This window comes from Paramormyrops kingsleyae, chromosome 13 (assembly GCF_048594095.1).
Source record: "Paramormyrops kingsleyae isolate MSU_618 chromosome 13, PKINGS_0.4, whole genome shotgun sequence".
NCBI lineage: Eukaryota > Metazoa > Chordata > Actinopteri > Osteoglossiformes > Mormyridae > Paramormyrops > Paramormyrops kingsleyae.
The window spans coordinates 17,930,713-17,955,516 of record NC_132809.1 but is presented as its reverse complement, the minus strand read 5'-3'; the positions used below and the strand labels follow the sequence as shown (position 1 = coordinate 17,955,516).

The 24,804-nt window shown below is 48.8% G+C and overlaps 1 protein-coding gene across 8 annotated transcripts in view; it reads right to left on the bottom strand.

Moving 5' to 3' along the window:
- Nucleotides 1-24,804, bottom strand: part of LOC111846729 (tight junction protein 1-like) — a 74,172-nt gene that overhangs the window by 25,258 nt on the left and 24,110 nt on the right. For 7 of the 8 annotated variants that reach the window (XM_023817223.2, XM_072698321.1, XM_072698325.1 and 4 more), the window contains exon 3: nt 145-201. In XM_023817223.2, the coding sequence (XP_023672991.1) occupies nt 145-201 (57 nt within the window). Of the gene's footprint in view, nt 1-144; nt 202-22,559; nt 22,993-24,804 lie in introns of those variants that run through there. The other variant, XM_072698324.1, reaches the window with a different exon arrangement.

Genomic DNA, 24,804 nt, shown 5'->3' with positions numbered 1-24,804 from the left:
TGATCCTCTCCTCCTGTATCAGAAGGGAAATAGACGCCTATGCCATGGACCCACTGGCTGATCTCAGGCAGGCCAAGCGAGCCGTCCCACACTGGGAGGGGGATTCAGAAAGGTGGATGGGAAGGTGGAGCAGAGCATACTCACCCTGTGCAGGGTAACTGTGTGCTGCTCCCATATGACGGTTTCCTCCATCGTTGCACTCTGTAAGACAGGACGAGAGACACGCCGTTTAATCCTCCCCCAAGCCGAGTATTCACTTGACAGGTCTGGAACCCAAACATGTGGATGCACACAAAGCAGGGTGGGGGGGGGGGGTCACGGTACCCCTTCAAAGATGCCACCCAACTGGCCATCTTGCCTTTGCCAGACTCTGCCACTGTTCAGAGGCCCCAAAGCACCCGCCACCAGCGCCCAGGGCGAAGTACACAGGAGTAACAGATCCTCATTTCCTCACTATAATCCCAGTCAGACAGCCTGGGGGGGGGGGGGGTAGGGGGCAGAGTGGCTTCACCAGACATAACAACCGCACCATATCAGGCGTCGATACTTCTCAAGTCTTCACGGTGGGCATCACATGTTGCAGACCGTAAACGGAAGCATGACCTGGTACAACGCGTTGCTGCACCCACCACATGATGAAACACCTTGGGATCCAGGTCGGTTGGCGACCCCCCAGGCCGACACGCGGTTCAGTTCCACCCTCCAGAAACGGCCATCTATCTACCGCAGCCAGGTGTTATGTCAGCGTCCCCTTGGCCTAGTCCAGCTGTTAATCCTCAGCAATGAGGATCCTGCGAGCCGGATCACCCTCAGGGAAACGCGCCACATGGCCGTAACTGACGCTCCCTCACAATGCAGCTAATGTGCCCATTCGGGACTCTTTTAGCGACCACTCGTTTGACACAAACTCACACCAACAGTACCCGAGGATTCTCTGAGAGACACAGTACCGAAGGAGTCCAGTCTTTGTCTCAGTTCACTGGATAGCATCCATGTCTCTCAGTCATACAGCAAGACAGGGAGCACCAGGACTCTAAAGACTTGGTCTACTGACTTCATAGGTAGAGTCACCAGAGACATGAATGATGCTGCCGACGTAAGTGAACCTCTCAACGAGGTCGTCATTCTCTCCACAGACAGACACACTACTGATGGCTGTGCCTAAGAGATCATTAAAAACCTGGATCTTGGTTTTTAAACAGTACACCCACAATCCCAGACACTCGGACTCCTCGCTCAGTCTCTTGAGAACCCCGATCAGAACCTCCCCTTGACTCCAGTGCCACAGGGCACGCACATTACATCCTGAGAGGGGCCCCGGTGCAGCCCAGGGTCCTCTGAGAAACACCTCCAGAACATTGCATGTGGGACAGCCTGTTGATTTAACCAACAGGCAGGGGACTCTGTGGAAACCCCACTGGGTGCATTCCTAGGCCGTCCCAGTTGCTAGCCCGGGAGGCCACGGCAGAGCCCATTCATGCCCCACTAAGCAGACCATGCCTGCCAGGATCCCAGTGCGGGAACAGCCATAGGACTAATGGCGACCCTCGTGTCACGGTACTCGTGCTGCTCCCTGGAGGAATCACGCCACTTAGCTTTAACAGCATCGCTCAAAAACTCCAACAGGCACCATGGCCCACAAAGTGGCCCCTCCGCCGCCCCTCCCCAGCCTTGCCTCGCTGCCCACGGCCAAACGAGGATACATCAGGGCAGCAAAGAATCGCAACAGTCCGCCCCTACCACCCCCAGGTACTTCCACGGGAATTCCGTTTGGCACGTGGCTGCTGGCAGAAGAGGCCCCTTGGCCAGAAGGTGCGTCTCAGAGGGGACAAGCTGAAAGGAGAAGGGGTCCCAAAAATATGTGTGGGGGCGGGGATGTCCCGTCTGGAGGCAGGTGAAGATTGCCATGTGGATTTCCCATCATCCTTAACATTCTCTCACCAACAGCCAGGAAAACGGGAAGGTGCCGAGTCCCACTCTGGGCTTGTCACGACATAGCAAGGCCCACTTACATCAGGGCTATTATTTCATCATTCACATTCTCAGGCTGCAGCAGGGCATCACTCCCAACTCAGCATCTATTGTACAAAAAGCTGAACCGCAGACCCCCCAGCACTCGTTTCTCAGCCTCGCCCCACAGCCGATCAATGCCGATCCCAGCCAGCCCCTGAGCGTCTGGGACGCCCGTCTTTGTGTTCGCAGGCCTGACCCACTTCACACTCCACACACGCTGTGGGGGGCCACTCTTACGCACACAAGGCTGCAAACCCAGCGATGGGAAGCTGCGGACAACAGAGAAGATGCGACCTGTGATCCAGAACCGTGGGAAACTCTCAGCGATCGCAATGGTGCTATAAACTCCACCGGGGAAGACAAAATCGGATGAGTGAAGACTGAAGACTTTCAGAAGTCAAGTTCAAATGAGGCGGCCTTGACCCTGAAGATGTCTCGCTCTGAAAGGGACTCTTAACAGTGTGTGACGGAGGACAGGCTGGTGGCCGGCTATTCCGAGGCGGGGCCACATGGAGACGAAGGCTCACTTCACCGCAGCCTTTCAGCAATCCTTCAGCACACTAACATAACAGATAGTGGCAAAATGCTGCATGATTCCATTTTTTTTGCCGATATGAAATCTCTTATTGTTTCCTTGTTTACGTAATTCAGTGATAAGTGGTGATTTTGTTCATTTCCTGTGTCAAAATAGTTTTGTGTTCTTGGGGGAATTCTCCACATGGGAGTGAAGGATGGAGGGGGGGGTTCCACATGCAGAGATCCGTTGTCTCACAGGCTCAAACCTCTCCTTGGTGTTTGACTGTCTTCCGGTAACCCTCGGCGTCTGCTCACCGGCACCACTAAAGCCCCCAGGTCCACCTTCCTCAGCGCGGCACCGCTAAAGCCCCCAGGTCCACCTTCCTCAGCGCGGCACCGCTAAAGCCCCCAGGTCCACCTTCCTCAGCGCGGCACCGCTAAAGCCCCCAGGTCCACCTTCCTCAGCGCGGCACCGCTAAAGCCCCCAGGTCCACCTTCCTCAGCGCGGCACCGCTAAAACCCCCAGGCCCACCTTCCTCAGCGCGGCACCGCTAAAGCCCCCAGGCCCACCTTCCTCAGCGCGGCACCGCTAAAGCCCCCAGGCCCACCTTCCTCAGCGCGGCACCGCTAAAGCCCCCAGGCCGACCTTCCTCAGCGCGGCACCGCTAAAGCCCCCAGGTCCACCTTCCTCAGCGCGGCACCGCTAAAGCCCCCAGGCCCACCTTCCTCAGCGCGGCACCGCTAAAGCCCCCAGGCCGACCTTCCTCAGCATGGCACCGCTAAAGCCCCCAGGTCCACATTCCTAAGCGCGGCACTGCTAAAGCCCCCAGGCCCACCTTCCTCAGCGCGGCACCGCTAAAGCCCCCAGGCCGACCTTCCTCAGCATGGCACCGCTAAAGCCCCCAGGCCCACCTTCCTCAGCGCGGCACCGCTAAAGCCCCCAGGCCCACCTTCCTCAGCATGGCACCGCTAAAACCCCCAGGCCCACCTTCCTCAGCACGGCACCGCTAAAGCCCCAAGGCCCACCTTCCTCAGTGCAGCACCGCAAGCAGGTGGCCATCACATGATTGCTTTGGAAACAAGAGGGTTTCTCACTGCTCCAATGGCAACTGTGAGCAGCGTGAACAAGAGCCCCGTTCTGCCATCCGGGTCGCCGGGCCTCCCATCTATTCACACATGGCTTGGCCCGCAGCCCCGGGGCCTCGCTCTTCGACATTCTTTGTGTTGGGACGCGGACACAAAGTGGCACCCCATCTGGCCTTCGCAAACGCACTCTGGAGCACAGCGAGCGTACCAGTGTGCCCACGCTCTCCTTCAGCCAGCCAGCTCCCGGTTCTCACTTCTGCCATTGTAAAAAGACACACAACTGGGACTGGACTGCAGTGTTTAAGATTCTGATTAGTAGTTAAAAGCCCTGAATATGGTTGGGGGGGGATGGTGATTCAGTTATGGCTGTGCAGCTCATTATACCTGACACTGTGGGACACGTAGACACTAAACATAGCTCTTGATACTCATGATTAACTTTTGTAATTTAACACAGTGACACAAAAAGACTTGACAGGCATTTGCAGGCGGGGGGAGGGGATGGGGGGGGCGTCTACAGGGTGGCAGAATCCCCACCCTGAAAACACCCCCTCCCCATAGCACAAAAGAGTGGCCGATGTGACCGTGACACCCCCGTAGATCGAAGCCCCAATAGAAGTCACTGGACATCACTGTGATTTTTGTCACCCCACACAGCAGCGGCGATTCGAAGATCTGAAGAAATACAGCATGCCGCCCCGCACTCCTCAGGACAACCTGCCAGGCAGGGCGTACGAAATGTATACAAAGATACAGAGCAAACTGCTAAAGGGCTGCTGATGTTCCCCTAAATATGGTCTAGAACCCCCCATGGTGCGGGGGACATGCGGCAGGACGGTGGCTCCAGGCCAGCCGGGGCGCAGACCCACGTCCTTCGAAATGTGAGGTTCCATCCTCTTACTGTCACGCGCCTGCTCATCATTTGGAACAGAATCTATAAACTGACTCATAGTTTCTGAAGGATACCACTTTCTTCAACACTGACATTCAACGGGATAAACACTCTACATTTATCACAATTTGATAAAGCGCACAACTGACAGACTCTGATAGAATCTTTGTGGGGGGAAACCCCAATCTCAACAAAGACAACCGTAACCCCTACACACACACACACACACACACACACACACACAGCATCTCCATCTCTGGATATCATGTGTCACAGCGCTACTTTTTACAACCACAAACAAAAAAAGTTACTAAATAAATATTAATAAATTATTAATAAATAATTCATTACTGAGGCAAGAGCAGAGTCTTAAACAAGTCCTGCATCAGTATGGATGTTTCAGCACAGTGCTGAGTGTGTTTGTTTGGATGGGAGAAGTTTCCGGAGCACAGCGGTTACTGTCCAGATGCCAAACAGTCAGTAAAACAGGCTCTGCTATGCCGTGCCAGCCCTGGGCTGGGACAATGACGTCACTCTGTGTCACCGTGGATGCAGGCACATCACACACTGCACAGCCGAGGGGACTGCAGGAAACCGCAGGAATCTAAGGCCCAGAAAGTGTAAGGAGCTGGTGAGCAGCCACTCAGCCTCAAGGGCGCCCCCTAAGGGCAGGAAGCCCGCTCAGCCTCAAGGATGCCCCCTAAGGGCGGGAGGCCCGCTCAGCCTCAAGGATGCCCCCTAAGGGTGGGAAGCCCGCTCAGCCTCAAGGGCGCCCCCTAAGGGTGGGAGGCCCGCTCAGCCTCAAGGGCGCCCCCTAAGGGTGGGAAGCCCGCTCAGCCTCAAGGATGCCCCCTAAGGGTGGGAAGCCCGCTCAGCCTCAAGGGCGCCCCCTAAGGGCGGGAAGCCCGCTCAGCCTCAAGGGCGCCCTCTAAGGGTGGGAGGCCCGCTCAGCCTCAAGGGCGCCCCCTAAGGGCGGGAAGCCCGCTCAGCCTCAAGGATGCCCCCTAAGGGCGGAAAGCCCGCTCAGCCTCAAGGATGCCCCCTAAGGGTGGGAGGCCCGCTCAGCCTCAAGGGCGCCCCCTAAGGGCGGGAGGCCCGCTCAGCCTCAAGGGCGCCCCCTAAGGGCGGGAGGCCCGCTCAGCCTCAAGGGCGCCCCCTAAGGGCGGGAAGCCCGCTCAGCCTCAAGGGCGCCCCCTAAGGGCGGGAAGCCCGCTCAGTGCAGCTTGCACACTCTTTGCTGAGACCTAGGAGTTCTGGCACAGCTGCCTACTGGCGTCTCCGGCAATTTTTTGATTCAATGCAGCACTAAACCAACCAGCTTTATGGTTGATAAAATGAAAGAATCCACAGAAATGAACTGAATCTTCATTTTAATTTTAAATATTCATGACAAGAACACCCAGGAAGATATGTGCTGGGCACAACATCATTATCAAGATCATTCAAATATAATAGATTTTTAATTGATGAAGAAACCTCAGAAGAACATGAAGAGATACAACAGACCACTGACAGCAGAGCTGACAGGCTAAAGGCCTGCACTCTTAGCAGTACCAGTGCATATTTATCAATGACAGGCAGTCACAGCGATGACTGACACTCAGATCTTCACTCTATTAATCTGCCTCCAGTCAGTCATACCTCAACACACGCCAGTGACGTCAGCCCATCGCACAGGATGGATCGCCACACGAAAACAGCTCCGCCAAAGTTCTTGCGTCTCCTGTGGGTTTCAACTTTCACTCCGCAGGTTATTTCCAGGAGGGAATGAGAGAGGCAATTAGCAAGTGCGTCCAGTGTAGTGGGAGTCCAGCAGCGAGGAGTGACGCGTCGACTCTGAGACCTACGGGGTCTCAAAGCTGCAAATACGTTCCCCCCCAAACAGCTGTCCTGCCTGGCCCTGCTTGGACCTTTCAAATGATGTGAATCTGATTACTCATTCTCTCAGGTACACGGTCTTGGAGGCAACTTAATCACTTTCACCTCTAACAAACACAGAGGCAAAGAGATGCTTATTTACATATGATATGGTACGGAAGGCTCCCCTCTAAGTAAAGGACAGCAGTGAGTGTCATGAAGGACCATGAGAGCGGGCTGCAGACCACGTAGCCATAGTCCTCAACACACCGTCGCTTTTTCGATCTGGCCAATTATGAGATCAGGTGGAAAAGCTCAAGTTCTTAACCATGAATGACCAAAACGTACGTGAGGACACAGGAGCCCAAGGCGACATTAAAGTCAAAGTGAAAGTCAACAAATCACATTGCTGGACAAATACTTCTTTACTGTACGTTTTTTTTTCTGGATTCGTACTTGAGTATATTAACTTGTTGGAACTTTTACTTTCACTTTGCTACATTTCTGAGCCATATAATATTTTTTAACTCCAAATACTTCTTTCTGCACAACTATCATTAGTCACCCAATTAAAAAAATACTGTTGCATGCTGAGCACCTGACTGCACGATTCTGGGTAAAATAACATGAACTTTTTCCTCATTCAGAATCAAGATCGTGATTTTCTCTCCCGGTTCTTGAACATTGTATTTCTTTCTTCATTATTACTATTATACAGAATTATGATACAGTAAAATCCCGTTATAACGGATTTCAAGGGACCTGGCAAAACAGTCAGTTATATCCAAAGTCCGTTATATCCAGAGTTGCTGTATGCCCAGAACACAACTACAGGACACCATTTACTCATGCCGCACCCCAACCGACATACTTGTGGTACTGTATAGATTATTATACTGTAAATGTAGTAATCCAACTTTACCTGATCAGACGCGTGATTGTTAATAATCCCGACTACTTATCTGCGCTGGATATCACCGGCACGCCACGCGCCTTGTAGCCGGAGAATGCATGCCTGTTATAGCCGAACAAAACTACAACTAAAAGCAGCGCTGGGGAACAAATTGTTTGTCCGTTATAAGCGAAATTTCGTTATATGCGAGTCCACTATATCTGATGCTTTTTCTGCATGTTCTTAAAGGCGCACAGCCGGGACCAGCGGACCTCGTCCGTTACAGACAATTTATAATTATAAGCGAGTCAAGTAAAACTGGATTTTACCGTAGGCTATATGGATTGTACAGAATTATGATATATATCGATTAACATACCGAAATTGCTGTCAGATAGTTAAACTTTATTAATATTCAAAATTAGCGGCGTTAGAGCCTCCGCTGAAATAATGGTGACGGTATCCAACGATCAGCTATTTTCCATGGAGGAGGAGGGTTTTCATCAGCTTATTCACCACATATAAGAGGTATAAAAGAGCCGCAAAATGTTTGTAATCCGTTATTAAATCTGGCCTGTAGATCAGTCTTTCGTTTTCCACAAAATAAAGTCATTCCCCAATCCTGTGCCAGTAAGCTTGGCAAGTTTCACCGTTAATTCTGAACACAAAGAAAAAATGTGCACTACTCAGTGTGCCTTATAGTGTCGCGCTATAAATTACAATGGAAATGAGTGAATTTGAAAGGATAAGTTGTTTTCTGTAAGATCAATAGAGTTGAACGTGTGGTACTTTTTACCTAAATACCTTTCTGGTACTTTTTACTTTTACTTGAGTAGTATTTTACTGGGTGATTTTTACTCGAGTAACATTTTGGTGTGATATCTGAACTTTTAAGCAAGAAAAATGAGTATTTTTCCCACCACTGCATTCCAACCAGCTTCTTTGAATCAATGAATTCACACGGGATTGAGAATCAGTAGTCATGGCAACAGATGCCCATGGTCTTCAGCTCTACGCTGCTGTCTCACACCTGAGCTGCACTTGAAGCGAGTAAGAATCGCACCTAGTCTGGCTCATTGCATCAGGCCTTCGGGTGTGATCGTCAACAGAGGGCGGGTCTTTACCACACGGCATAGCTGTCAAGTCTCCCGTTTTGGCCGGGAAACTACCGTATTTTACTCCTCTTTCCCGCCGTCCTCCCGTATTACTATTTTCCCGTAAATCTCCCGTATTATAATATCATTCAAAAAAAAATTCCTCTGCCTCTCCAAACTGAACTGTCAGTAGCCTCGCGAGAACTGCCACCTGCAATAGTCTGCAGGTCATTTACAACATTAACCAGGTCATAAATGCGGAGGTTAAAATGGCAACGCTGTGTGCGAAGAACAACGTTACTTTCACCTTCTGTGACGACTGTGAATGCCAGAGAGCCACATGAATTTTCTAAAAGAAAATTTGTAATGAAAATAAAATGTAAATGACAAGTGGTTATCTTAGATTTCTTGTACACCTGTCTTAAAACGTAAGGGATACTGGAGCTTGGTTGGGGTGGTGGGGTGGCTCGCGGTGGGTGCCGGAAAATTTCCCTTATTTTCAAATCCAAAACTTCACAGGTATGCCATACGGACCGGTCGCACTGGCTAATCACCACCGTACACGGTTTAACGTAAATGCGTGGCTAGCTGTACTAGCTGATAAGCATGAGTGTCCTTCAAATCACTGAATGTGTGTTGGGTCATTAAGATGGAGCCCCGTATGATGATTAGACTTCCTGTTTCAGTGAAGAGGAAGTAGACGGTAGCGAAGAGAAGTCCATATGGCGCCATCTAGAGGGCAAGAGCAACGACATGTGTCCTCGAATACGGATGGGGGGGGGTGTCCTTGGGGTCCCATCCGATAGCTTCTGCTCTTGCAGACACACGCAGGGTTTGGTTCCTCATATATATACTCACACGCATGCATTGCACTGTCTCTGAGGGCGCGTGTAGATGTACTCACGTTTGCATGCGCGTGAGCACCGGCCCTGGCCCAACGACACGAGACGTACCCTTTCCGGTCAGAGAGCCGACCTCCCCGGCGGAAACCAGATCGCCAACCTGTCTGAGGGACCTTGAGTGCTGAAGAGGCACTAAGCTCGCGGCAGACACACGCTGGTGTCAGGGAGCGCGCTCAGGGGGGGGGCTGTAGGCTCGTCAGGGACAGCCATGGCTTAGGTGAACGATCGAGGTGCACAAGGAAGGGCTCACAGGACCTGGACCCAGGAACTGCATCCACTGTGGCCCTTTCTAAGGTTCTGAGGTTTAAAATTCACCTGGAAGAATAATGGGGGGGGGGGGGGTGGAACATGTAATCCTGGTATTCAGATTAAACGCTTAATGTTTCTCCTAAATCCAGAGCATCTCATGAGGGCAGGTCAAGCTGAAAACACCGTGGCCTCTATCCCACTTCCGAATAAACGCAGCTCATTCTTCTTGGGTCATTCCCAGCAGGTGCACGCCTCGGGTCAGATGCAACAATGCCAACGAAGCCACAGAAGAAACATTATCGTGAAGTGCAGGAGGTCCCAGGTTACGTAGAGTGGCACCCTCGTGCCCCTGAAGACTTCTGTTTGCTCATCAACCAACAAGACAAGAGCTTCGGTAAAGCAGAAGGTTGGACCGTATCCTTTCTGCGATGTCTTATTCTCCACCTGCCTGGGTGCTCGTCCGCTGCTAGGGGGGACCCAGGGGATGTGAGGTACAGTCCCCGCCGCCAGCCTGCACGCTCAGTGTCTGCTGCTACCCGGCAGATACTTACTCTCCTGAGCTCTGCTCCAAAGCAGTGCTGTCCAGTGACTCAGAAAGACCGGAGCGCTCTCTGTCACCCTTCCAGCAATGTCATCTCTGTCCAGCCAAGGTTCTGACAGAGCCGTTCTCCTGCTGGAGCTCTGGATCATGAGCCATGCATGAAGGTAGCCCAGCTTTTCTTCTGGAGGATGCGAGTGGCTTTGGAGAGTCAGCGCGCTCTAATGGTGACCCCAAGGGCTTGGGACCTTTGAAACGCACGTCTCTCCAGAATCTGCTCAGTTTCGACCCTGTCCCCCGCTGTGGACATTAAAGCCGCCCTCGGGTTAAAAATAACTCCAAAGTGCTGACGGGGCACACCTCCCACTCACGCTGATGACCAGGACGGTTCAAAAAACTGCCACCACAGGACCGTTCGAATTTCTGCAGCGAAAGTAATAAAGTCATGCAATATTTGATACACTGTAACATCCAGAAGACATGGGACACGTCACTAAAGATAGCATGAGTGGGGGGTGGGGTGTCTGAGTGCAGTCATCGGCCAATCAATACACGGCACACAGGATCCCTGGCCTTCACATCCCACAAAAGCGTCACTCTCAAACGGTCACTCAGACAAATGACAATCACGTGAAAAAACTGAATGCACCGTCCTCTATAATCGGCTCACTGCTAACTCCGCCTCGGCACGGGAAAGCTAGCCGCTCTTCGACTGGAACCAGAGCACGGGCCGCGCCTCGCGGTGGGGAAACAGCGACGGGGCAACATGACATTACAGAAGGAAGCAGGGATGCGACCATAAGGGGCTGATATGTACCCTAAAGACAGAGAGGGGACAAGAAGCCAAGGCTACAGCCACGCCCCCGAACACAGAGGGCCCCTGGGCTGGGTCTGAAACGCAGACCTACACTCCCAGAATGATACGCGAATGAAAACAACAAAGTAGGTCTGCAGAAAAGATCAGCGTCCTCCTCTCAGAAAAGCCTACAGTAAGGCTCGGACGGTCTTCACCCAGTGAAAAGAAACGTTGGGAAATTGGGGAACGTTCCCAGAAGGGAGGGAGCCGATGCAGAGTGGGGAGATTAAAGAAAGCGTGGGGGGTGGGGGGGTTCTCTCAGCTACCATCTGAATAAAACCCCTCCCCCTAAACTTCGAGTCGGCTCCATAATGCCCCACGACAATCTATTCTCACATAGATTCTCAAGAGGAGCTGGAGGGCGCGTGCGTGCGTGCGCACACACACACATACACACACACACACACACACACACACAAAGCCAGGCCCAGACATATAAAACAAAGGAGCCTTTGAGTCCGGAGGTGGTACAGCCCATCTCGGCGGCATACTCAATGTGCACCCTGCTGCTTTCCCACCAACAATGGCTGTCCATCCAAACACAAGTCATGTGACTGGCTGCAACAAGGAGCGGGGGCCCTCTTATAGGAATTCCACAACCTCAAGAGTCGTGCGTCCCCAAGGCATCAGCCAAGGAGCTCCACAGCATTTCCTCCGAAATGTTTACTGCTTTATACACGAGTGAAACAGTAAAAAACGCTGAAGAGCTGGAAAGCAGGCCGTACATTTCCCGGCGCTTAATGACCTAGACTGCACTCTGCCAAAGTCCTGGCAATTCAGGCACCCACAGAACCATTCACCGGCACACAATCCATCTTTCTCTGAGCCACAGAAACCAGAGTCACACGGTCACATGACGGAGGCCAGGGTGACCTGCAGACACACAGAGATGGCTGGCAGGGGGGTCTGCTGGCCACTATGGGGGGGGGGGGGGGCGCGCACTTAAAGCAGCGAGCCAGAGTTTGTGTGGGCCAGCTGGGCGATACTTACCAGCCTGCAGACCAAAGCCCAAACTGAAAGCTGTTACAAACCCTGGGTGTCCAAAAGCCAGATTTCACTGCAACAGCGGAAATCTTGCATTTTCCTAAATGACTGCAGTATGGTAATATTTTCACTTCAAGGTTTAAATCCGAGGACAGGACATCAAAGTGTTTAGCCTACATTGCTTGAGAAGGCTCCCTCAGCAAAACTGGGTGACGATGTGAAGCGTGAACTCAGCAAGTTACCATGGACGCACGTGTAGTATTCCTGGTGAATTAATAACAAAAGCAGCACCACGACAAGCGGATGCACGTGTGCACGGGGGACAGGAGTCCCAGCCATGCCCCATATCTGCTGCGTTTGTTGCATAACATTGACTTCCTGTCCTATTTGAAATACATCAGTGACCATTAACAGCAAGGATCCTGCTATATTTATTTACACTCATTTTTTTAAGCAAACTGGTCGTACAAAATCACCTGTTTATACAGCCAGACATTCTTCATGGTTAAATATGTCAGCTTCTCTCACAGAATCTGAACCCTAATCCTTAACAGCGACACCAGCCGCTGCCCAAACCCACCCGGCAAAGACAGTCACCCCACTCACATCTTCTACCAATGGCACATGCAACCATGGCATGTTTTTTTTTTTTTAGATCTTTGAGAAATGGCAGGTAAGAGCAAGTAGGAGGTGCAGCAGTGACCAGAGAGACACAGGCGCTAAAGGTGGAGGATGATGACCAGAGAGACACAGGCGCTAAAGGTGGAGGATGATGACCAGAGAGACACAGGCGCTAAAGGTGGAGGATGATGACCAGAGAGACACAGGCGCTAAAGGTGGAGGATGATGACCAGAGAGACACAGGCGCTAAAGGTGGAGGATGATGACCAGAGAGACACAGGCGCTAAAGGTGGAGGATGATGACCAGAGAGACACAGGCGCTAAACGTGGAGGATGATGACCAGAGAGACACAGGCGCTAAAGGTGGAGGATGATGACCAGAGAGACACAGGCACTAAAGGTGGAGGATGATGACCAGAGAGACACAGGCGCTAAAGGTGGAGGATGATGACCAGAGAGACACAGGCACTAAAGGTGGAGGATGATGACCAGAGAGACACAGGCGCTAAAGGTGGAGGATGATGACCAGAGAGACACAGGCACTAAAGGTGGAGGATGATGACCAGAGAGACACAGGCGCTAAAGGTGGAGGATGATGACCAGAGAGACACAGGCGCTAAAGGTGGAGGATGATGACCAGAGAGACACAGGCACTAAAGGTGGAGGATGATGACCAGAGAGACACAGGCTCTAAAGGTGGAGGATGATGACCAGAGAGACACAGGCGCTAAAGGTGGAGGATGATGACCAGAGAGACACAGGCACTAAAGGTGGAGGATGATGACCAGAGAGACACAGGCACTAAAGGTGGAGGATGATGACCAGAGAGACACAGGCACTAAAGGTGGAGGATGATGACCAGAGAGACACAGGCACTAAAGGTGGAGGATGATGACCAGAGAGACACAGGCACTAAAGGTGGAGGATGATGACCAGAGAGACACAGGCACTAAAGGTGGAGGATGATGACCAGAGAGACACAGGCACTAAAGGTGGAGGATGATGACCAGAGAGACACAGGCACTAAAGGTGGAGGATGATAGTTTATGTTAGACTCGCTATCTTCGTAACTGAGACCAACGCAGGCCACAGACGAGCAGAGAAGCTGCCAGAACAACTGCTCCGGTATTTGGGTCAAGACGACATTCCATATGTATTCCTGTACCACTGTTGATAAACACACACTTGTCTTCCTTACACAGGTTCTATGAGCCATGATTACCAGTGATTACCATGGCAGCCTCATACCAGTAGATCATTGGGTCAAATCCCAGCTTTAGGTTTGAAAGTCTTTTAACTGGGGTGTGAGAATCTGACCTAATGCGATGCTTTTGTTCAAACCACTTACAATCTCCTTTACCTTTTATAAGACTTAATCCTTTCCTGTACAGCACATCTACCTCAACTTCACATTTGCAGAGACCCAATTTGCCAGACACCTCCCTCCATCCATGTCCTCATCCAATCAGAACACAGCGAGCCCCCAGGCCGGAAGGCTAACGAGAGCACAGATGCATTCTTCTACAGCACGTCCACTCAGCTGTCCACGATTAGCAAGGCTAAGGGGGTCATCATCTTCCTGTTGATTCCCGAAATGCTCCCACAGCCATCTGGCCGTCAGACGATCTCCCTGGGTCGTGCCTCAAGGGCCAGACAGCAGAGGGCTGATATCAAACCAGGAGTTAAACATGGACACAGGGGTCTGCTCATGCGGCTACTGAGGTCCTAAACATTCTGCTACACATCAAAACAGCGGCGTATAGAAAGCCTGCAAGCCCTTCCTGTATGATGATTCACACTAAAAGTTACGGCTGAAATGAAACACAAATTCATCATGTACCATTTGGTACATCATTTTCCGTTTTGGTATGTACAATAAAATGAATATTTACTGATATAGGTGGAACCTTAATTCACGAGTTGACATTCAACATAGAAAACATTTTACTAATTGTGGCTGTGAGTTGACTACGGCTAATGCTGGTTACAGTCACAGTCATAATTGGCAGTTTGGGAACATTTTGGTTTCCTAATGAATGACACCAACACCAGAGAGAGAGTCAGCTGATCTGACCTAGACTGTCTGTCAGCTCTGAAGTCGGATATGTTGCTGGAATCACTTCCAACATGCCAACTCGTTTGGGATGATCATCCGAGTGTGTGTGTGTGTACAACCAGAGCGAGGCAGAAATAGCCTCTGCAAGTTAGTCACCCCGGGGAATATAAGGTGTTTCTACCAGGAAATTCAAACCGGACAAAAAAAAAAGTACTACAGCTACTCGGGTGTTTATCGCTACAGAGATGCAGATGCATAGTAGAGAACGGTAATAACGCTAAATAACGGGATTTAGACAGGATTTAGTTCATTATGATTGCTTTAATTTTCTATTTTTTATTTATTTTACATATTTATTTTTACAATAAGCAAATAACTATCTGTTACATTTTGTTATAGACAATGTCAGATAAATTGACTTTGGTTTACGATTTTTGTCTTTGAAATTTCAAAACAAATTCTGTTTTCCACGTTGTGCCAAAATGGTATCAAACCGTGAACCCAAGTCCATGATTCATACTGAACTATGAATTTTGTGTACCATTACACTCATACAAAATCTCTTAAAAAAATTAACAATGACCTAAAGCAAAAATATTCCATCTATTCAAACTGAAAGTAGGGCTGCACAAAACTGGAACAATTTCAAATACCGCGATGCAATTTTTTTTGCGCTAAATATTATAATACTTATAAAGCAAAAAAGTAGAGATGGCTCCAATCTGATATCCACTATCAGTATCGTGATGATACCTGCAAAAAATGCTGGACTGGGTATCGGGGGACAGGTGGCAAGAAACCGATTATATTTTCCATTCCAGAGAAGTCTAGCCTGAAAAATCTCAAAAAAGCTTGTAGCCTTATCTTTTTTGATGGTAAACAGTGATACAAGTTTTTTGTATGTTTTTCTTGCAAAATGTATACTAAAGCTTGGTCAAGCTTTGTTCTTTGTTTCAATGCCATTTATTCTTTCAATAGAGAGTCCCTGTACTGTGTAATGATTTTATTACAACTGTGGAGAAAAAAAAACCTCTTGATATATTTTTTTTTAAATAAAGCATTCTGTAAACACGGTGCTTTGGCCCAACTAATCAATTAATTGGTCACCTGATCACATGATTAATCAATTATCAAAATAATAATTTTTTTGCAGCCCTAAAAACATCTGCGTATCACTTGGCTCTAAAATTTCACATGAAAGCACCCTGAGAGCCAACCTTGGACCACAGGTTTCCATAACCAAGTCCTAGAACAGCAGGTAGCTAGACACATATCTGGTGAAGTGAAGCATGCAGATCAGGAGCTGGCCTGTGGAAACCTGACGTGCATGTTCTTGGAAACCTGATTACTAGAAAGCACTTCTTGGGGATTCATTCCTGGCCTCTGAAGGAACCGCTCATTAGATCTCTAACCAGCATATCATTCAAAGTATCAGCCCTTAAAGGACACAGCGCACTTCCCTGGGGACCACGTCACCTGACACGTGCAGGGAGATGTTCCCTTCCTCCAGCCCGCTTGGTGTCCTTCCCTTGAACCTCCTTTAACTTTCCTCTACAGACCGCAGCTTCAAGGGGTAGGGGGCTGGTGGGAACCAGCTTTGGACAACAAGCGACAGCGAAATTCCATTAATCTATCTAGACACGACCTGGCATGTCCCCATCCCTCAGAGAGGAGCGGACGTCAACTGCTCACACGGCTTTGATGAAGCAGCCTAGGAATTATTTTTATCCCAATTACTCCATTACTAAAAGAGCTAAAATGTGCTACAACCACAAACAAATTAGCTGTCGAACCCCTACCAGGAATGTGAGACCAAGCATAAAAGTCAAGGAAGCATCTCTACCCACTGAAGGAGAAACTATGATTGAACCAGACAGAGAAGCACCTTCTTAATATTTAGCTGCCGAGATGATGGCATCATCCCAAGTGCCTTACAATTTTTACCCCTTAATACAGGTGGAAATTTTACTGGTCTAATTCAGATTAAGTAGCTACTTTAAGGGTGATGCAGTAACTGCCTTCATGAGCTAAGAATAGGCAACCGCCATATTGCCAGCCACTCCACCACAGTGTCACCAAGAATAACGCACGCTCCTTCAGAGTCTACTGTCATGCTTAACCTTATTAGGAGTCACTCCAGCCAGGATGGCTAGCAGAAGTACGCGACCTGGGTATCGGGAGCGAGAGATTTACTGAGGATGGGCTTGTTGCTTCACGGGGCTTGGAAGGGAGAGCATCTACGCAGCATAAAAATAAACACAAAAAATAAAGGAGCCGTTTATAAATGCGAGAAAGCCAGGGTGGACAAAATGAACCCGAAAAGGTACCAGACTGTAGCGACAGCTAGAACTGGCTAGTTAGCAGGGGCTCAAACGAAACACAGCAATTTATAACTATTTGTTTAGACTGAGGAACAGACGGAATGCATCAGGAATTTCTGGGCTGACCCATGTCTGCCCAGATGACCAGAGGCCACAAATCGCCAATCCCCGCAGGGGTGACTATCACACACATGTAACAGCAGGCAGCACACGTGAGTCAGTCACAGTCAAGCTGGAGATTAGAGTTGTCACAATTATTTGATTAAAATCGCTTATTTAAAATCATCGATTAAAAATTTCCATCTCAATTCCTCGGCAATGTGGAGGAAGGAAGACGATGTGCAACAGATGAGGGTCCGAATAAAGGGTGAAAACCTCAGTTGTGTGGAAGCACTTCACATTACGTGAATGAAAATGCAAGTGTTTGTCAGTATTGCAAAGCAGAATATCAGTATCACCGCATCACGACTGCAATGCAAATGCGTCTTAATATTATACATTCAGGTTTGACAGATTTACCCAATAAGCAAAATTAGCCACAGATATGTGTAATTTCGTCTCTTGGAGTAGCCTAGCTTGTCTTTGTCATCACTTTCACTTAAATCATTTTGCTTAACTTAGTTTCTACAATTCTTGTTTGTCAAAATAATCGCTGCTAAAATGAAGGTTAGCACCATCGCTTAGCCACGTCGTCTTAGATAACACATAATAACCATAAACATATTGTGTTCATAAATAACTGCCTAACTATACAGCCAAACAGAACGTATCTACCAACAGTCTGTCAGTAGGTGCTGTTGCCATGAGTTGTGCTAACAGACACGAAGCAGTGCCAACAAATCACTTGCTTTACTCAATATCCTTTTGAATACAAAATATTTTCATACAATGAAAAATGAATGTCTTTTCATGAGTGTCTCTTCATTTTTGTTTAATTTCTCACAAACGCACTACACATTCTATGAGTGAGTCCAACAGCAAGAACTAGGTTGACTGTTTGTGTTACAAAGTGCATATAGAGCTCGTGCAAAAGCAGTGGTGGTGATCTTTAGACTGACTTTATTTTTAACATATTCTACACAATGTTGAAAAGGAATCATCATTAAATTTGCAAAGTTTTGTTTCCAGGGACTGATTGAGTAAAAATTTTGTATTAATGGTTTGAACCAAGCAGACTATTGAGGTCCTTGTGATGTGTCAATCGCATGTAATATACTGTAAATGCCATGTCGATATTATGCTTGCACATCTTGCACACCTACCGGACAGAGTGGGTAGCACTTTCACCGCACACCACCACTTCGTGTGAGTGGAGTTTGCATGTCCACTGCATGCTTCTTTCAGTGGAGCCTCCAGTTTCCTTCCATTCCATTTCCTTCCATGCAACTTAAGTGCATTTGGAGTGCTTCAACTGACTGTATGTGTGCAGCCTGCAATGGTTGGCTGGTTTCTATATTATATATTAACGATTACTCAATGACTCATCAGATTAATTGGTAGATTATTCGATTATTGATATAATGGACAGTGAAATCCTTACTGGAGATACCAACTTTAAGCTTGCCGGCTTGTGTGAGCTTGCAGAGATAGAAGATTGTGTCAGCTTCCAAATCAAGGCGAACAGCAGCAGACTGAGACCCAGAGCTTCAGGGCAAATCGCTGACAGTGGATAGAGCCTCTTAAAACAATAAACTAAACGACAAGCAAAGAAGTCAATATATGCCCAACCCAGCAACGTCTTCACAAATAGATCAAGCACACCCACACTTTAATCGATCCACTACAGTAACGAGGAGGTAGCATAGTGACTCAAGCCTCCAAGGTTGGGGGTTCGAATCCCACCTCCACCCTCTGTGTGGAGTTTCCATGGTCTGCCAATGCCTGGGGTGGGGGTGTCCTCCCCCCAGAGCATGTTAGAGCCTGGTGATGCAGTACCCAGGCTTTGTGCCCTATGCGGGTGGTGATAGGCTCCAGCCCCCCACTGTCTTAACCAGAAAAAGTGGAATGTGGATGGATGCAATGACATAAAGGAATTATGGATAAAAAGGTAATTAAAGGGATTATGGGTAGCAGGCAGTCTCCTCAACCCCGGCTGGGAGATGACTGAATGCTTTATATACTGGGGCACCTGAGTGAGCTCAGAAGGCCTGAGTACAGTTATTCCAAAGAGGAAAGAGCAGCTGTGGTCAGGAAAGGATTCAGGGCTGGAGAGGAAAAATGTAAAGATGGGAGAGAGGAAGGTGACCTCCCTGCAGCAATGTGAGCCACAAAAATCCAGCCTGACAGAGGAAGGAGGAATTACAAGAGGAATTGCCAGAAAGAGTGACCGAGTGTGAAAACAGAGAGGGTTATCTGCTAGGGTGCGTGTCCCTCTGCCGCACGCTGCCATTCACATGCCATGGGAAACGGCAGCCACGTATCAGACCACCTCCAGCTGCCGTGTGTGAGGACAGCACAATGGAGACCATTGACCTCACTAATGAAATGAGACTGGGAAACAAATTGACAGGACCATAGAGCTGTATTATAATTGAGGGATGATCTGACCCCAGTAGATTACCCACTTGCAGAAAAACAGACAACGAAACGCCCTCCCCCTCTGTACTAAAGTAACCTGAAATTTGAGATCAGCTGTAGCACTGGAAAAAATAAATCTATATATATATTTTTCCCCTCATACCTCTGCATTAAGCAGAGAAAGCCTGGGAAATTACCATGGTATCTGAAGCATATATTGTATTCTTTGTTTCAGCCTGCATTAAATGGATGACGGAGGGCCGGACAGAAGTGTCTTCTACACACCAACAAGCTTCATTCAAACCAGCACGTTGAGGGAGATCCCAGCAGCACAGGAGATGAGCGCGACGCTGGTTTTCCTCCTTCCACCCTGCCAGACTCACTCTGCACCCCTCCTGCTCGGTCCTCAGGGGCCGCATTTTGGAGACCTTACCATGCTAGGCTGGGGGGGGGGGAACAATACTCTCTTATTTATAAAACCTCATCATGCCCTCTGGCCAAACAAGGTGCCTTTAGCCCTTGATACTCCGTGCTCCGACTCTGCCCTCTACGTAGGAGCTGGATCTGTGCCGAGATGAGCTTCGCACCCAATACACCATGTAGCTTATCGAGAAAAGACACAAAACCCACCTTCCCGCACTCCTGCATCAGCTCATCTTCCCCACTATCATCGCACATGCAGTGTTTTCTTCTGCCATAAACACACAACATACAAGGGCAGCACAGTGGCTCAGTGGGTCGCACTGCTGCCTCTCGGCTGCCTCACGCAGTTCGGAGTGCAAAGCCGGCTTCTGCTTGGTGTGTGGAGTTTGCATGTGAATCTGCGTCACACTGGATTATGCAGCTATTAGGCCTATGGTTTCCTCCAGCAGTGCACATCCATGCAGTGGTCAGTCTCTCTAAATTGCCTGCTGTATGTGCCCTGTGATGGTCTCCCCTGGTGTTGACCTACCCAGTGCAGCCTGGGATAGGCATCAGGGGCCACAAACCATCTCAACAAGATGGCGGCAAAGTGGATGGACACTATGCATAAAGTACACAGGCATACACTATATGCTAAGCATGCTGTGCTTGATAATTTAATAACTTACTTCTGTTAATCGAATTTGATGATCTATGCACTTACTACTGTACTCACAGCACGACTTTCAAGATATTTCGAGTATAAGGTTGTCAAAAAATGGAAAGGATTTAAATGCAATGCGACATAGTCAGCTCTCCTGTCGGATGCAGTGCAACCTTATCGTGTACCTGTGCCTCAAAAACCTGCTTAAACTTTAAAAGTTTCCTCCTCCAGAACCACCATCGACACAACACTCATATTCAGCAATGAGTGCCACACCATTCTTCAGTTATGAGCAGGCAGGTGATGGTCTGGACACTGGAAAAACAACAACGATTTCTGGCTCAGGCTGCATCCCTAAAACTTCTTTATTCAAACAGCTCACCCATCTCCCATGTAACACTGCAGCATATAATAATTCCCAATGCAACAGAAGGAGGGATCTGTATTACAGTAAGTAAATTCTGTGGCACTTGTGTTAAGGTAAAACTATAGATTAAGATGAAGAGCAGGGACTTCAGCAGAGAGAGGCCAAAATCAGGGATGAAGAGAACAATCACATACAGCATTTCATCTCAACATTGACCAAATTATTTAAGCAACTGTTCTGTCTTCAGAGACACAAATATCTCTAAACCCTGCAATAATTGTACTTACAAACTGATGGATATAAAGTACTACAGTGAAAAATCTGGCTAAGTGCTGGATTTAATTAAGCTTATCATTAAGAGAAATCTACAGTTATGAAACATTTACACCATTGTGCTTATCCTAGATTCTGAAGGGCTGTCTATTCTGATCACACTTAACATACTGTCAGTAATAAACTTTTTAAATACAGTGAAAACATGAAATTACTTAACAGTTACCCGTAATAATCAGCATGAAAAAGGCCGCCTTAGGGTCTGAGCACCTATTACACCAGCAAGCTGGTAGGGGAGCCAGGCAGAGACTCACCCAACCAGAATGTCAACTTTCCAGCATCCACATCATGTCACACCCTCAGACGCATCAAACAGCTCAAAATCCGGGAGTGTAAATAATCCCAGTGGTATAAACAAGGCCACGAAACACGTCTCACATGACCTTGATTTGTAAGACAATACACAAAGTGCAGAGCTCCCAGTGGACTCGCCTGTCAGGTAAACCCCAAGCCGTCTTCACCTGTCAGGGGCCCAAATGACAGACAGCACACATAGCAGCTCAGAAGCACCACAAACTTGCTGCTGAGTTGTACTTCATGGCAGAATATTTCCAGTGATGCCGAGAGTAAATTGCTGACCTACTTGCCAGCTCCTCAGGTCCACTTTGCACATGACAGAGCTCCAACGCACATGTGCAGCGTCTGATGACTTTACATTGCGGGAAAGACTTTATTTTTAAGACAAGAATGTGTTTTTTGACGTATAGCTGTTTTAATTTCCCAGGAACAGCCTTTCTGACAGCATTTACTCAGTGCTTACATAAGGGCTCCTTACATTTAATCTGAAACATATGAATATATGCATAGTCTGTTACTACCAGCAGAAGTAATCCTTCTGTCTTCTTCACGTTACTTCAGGACGTACTTCTTACAAACTCGGAAAAAAATAAAAGTTGGGCTTTCCAAACGCTCGACTATATGTAGTATTTTAGAAATATTGATCAACAAGTCCTGATGCAGAAGATCTGGCTCGCCGAGTGGAAAAGATTTTTTTTTTTTTTACCATCTAACGGTGCATAATTATAGCGCCGTACCGCCAGCCTGATCCGATCCCTACAGCAGTGAGCGTAACGACACGAAGACTGTCCGCAAAGCGGGATATATCAGCTCGTTTGGAAACGGTGCATTTTCTGGCCCCTTCGCCATGCAATGTAATCGTGGCTAGCTAAGCAGGCTGGCGTGTTAGCCGACGATGCCCGACGATCGGGCAGCCCCCCTGCCGACCGCCGTGCCACACCGGAGCAGTACAGCCATGCAGCATGAGATCGACGTCCACGCTTCCTCACCCCCCTCCTCCTCACCCGATCGTGAGACAAACCCATGCACTGCCATCGGGGCGCCGCTGGGAATTTAAAAAACGACTTTTTGTTTGAATACTTAGTTTCAAGTTATACAATACCTTCTTCGAAGCCGCCCTGGCAGACATTTTCTCCCCTTCCTTCCAGCTCAGCAAGTTTAGCTAAAGAACGATCGCCGGAGCCGAGTCGGGAGTCGCTCCCGCCGTGTGTCGCTCAGCTGACGCGGGGTTTATCGCCACAAGGCACCGAGCAGCATGTCACCGGGATGACATCCGCATGCGTCCAGCCCCGACCGCCTCCGAGCTCCGCCAGCGATTGAGATGGACGTCCGCCCCGCAACTTTCATCCCCTCCCCCGCACCGCTGGGATGGCGGACTGTATTCCCCGGAGGAATGTCTGGATGTGCCGCTCTGATGTGCTAGGTCGCCTTATTCGCTTCCTTATTTCCCTGGCTCATTCGGACGCCACGAAACGCGTCGGCAGCAGCGAATCTGCAGCACGGGCTCGATGCGTTCCCCCCTCCTCCTCCTCCTCCTCCCTCCACGCCACCGCCGCGACATGTGACCGGGAGAGTCCATTCCGGGCCGAGGGGAGCGGTGATGGAAAGTCAGGACAATACGGACAATCCTGCGAGCGCCTTCTCTGCTTGGCCGTCTCCATACCGTTCTTTAATAAGTATTACGTGTTTAGAGGGCATCTGGGTCGAAAGCCTTCTTCAGATCGTCACTCACATCCGCGGTTTCTAATTGCATGGTTATTACCCCGCCGCGGGGCCACAGCGTCAATGATTTTTTTCCCTCCCTTCCAGTGGGTAAGGGGAGAGCGACATCGGGATGCCGAGGGTCTGATTTCCTGCAGTGCATGCTCGCTGTGGCGATCGGAATGAAAGGAAGGTTATCGGGATCTTTGGGATAGCTTCCTCAGCCAAAACCCGTCGGACTGCTGGTCTATGATGGAATGATGCGCGAGCGGGTCACCGGAACCCCGTCTTCCAAATAATATACGGGGTAGCAATGTGACGGAGGGAAATGAATAAGGTCAAAATGACAGAGGAATAGGAATATTATTTAAAAGGCAGAAGCATCAGAATACTACATATAAAGTAAATGAATGGCGACAAATTAAGGGTAACAGCAGCAAGCATTTGCGTCAGAAAAATGCTACAATGTTTCAAAATCATCTTAAAATTCTTACCTTTGTCTAATTAAAAACCTATAGAAATCTGACGAGTAGCATGTAAAGGGGTCTCCTTCCATCCATATCTTCATTTTCCAGCGCAGCATCCTGGTGAATCTGGAGCTCTTCCAAGGATGCACAGAGTGGGGACACCCTGTTCGGGATGCTTTAAGAAGATTCTAAATAAAACGCCTGTCACGGAGCTGCATTTACGCTGTCTATTAAGAGAAGGATGCTTTATCTTCTCAGTGTCTATTTATTCATTTCTATCCCAGGTAGGGAAAGTAGCGAGTTTCACCTTTCGCTGTCCGTGTTTGTTTACGGTTCGGGGTTTAAAATGCAGATGGAGACATTCAGATGTCACAGCATTGCAAGGGTACATAATGCATGCAGCCGGGGAGATGGCAAGCGGCCTGCAGCTCGGAAACAGACAGGGGATAGGCGTCTGACCTCCCACAGAAGGCCTTTCAGCCAGCAGGACTCCCAACAGAAACATGATAACATCATCAGTCGGCCATGTTTCAGGCCCAGACAATTCCTCTCAAGTTTCTCTTCAGCATAATTTATAGTTTAAATTTTAAGGACCTAAAGATCAATCTGTTCTCTCAAAGCCAGAAAAAATATTATTCTTGTCAACTGTTCCAGTGGCGAGAAAAATGAAAAATGATGCATATTTTACACAGGCACATGCAAAAATACTAATTACCAACCCTAATTTCATCAGGTGTTTATTTTGTATGTTGCCGTCAAGGTCGAAGCTCTGTTACTTCAGTGTTCCATTGTTTGGCACGACTGCTAAGACCAAGACACATTCGCAAAGTCGTTCTTCTTCCTGCCGCCAAAGGGTAGCGACTTAGCACTGAAGTCAGCAGAGCCGAACATGCTTCATCAAGACCACAGCCCCTTCCCTTATTACTCGCCTGAGACGGAAGGATGAGGTTTTCAACTGGGGCACATTCTTCATTCGAAATATCTGACATCTTCTGAAAGGCAGGAGTCCGACATCTGCATGAGGGTCTACGTCGCTTTGGGAAGCGCTACATCAGCTACTAGCTTCATCCGCGGCCAGGCTACATATCACATGTTCATAACGACAGTGTCCATTTGCCGCCACCTAGGAACAGGCGGAGGATGAGGATGGACAATGAACTGTCAGCTCAGGCTGGGAGG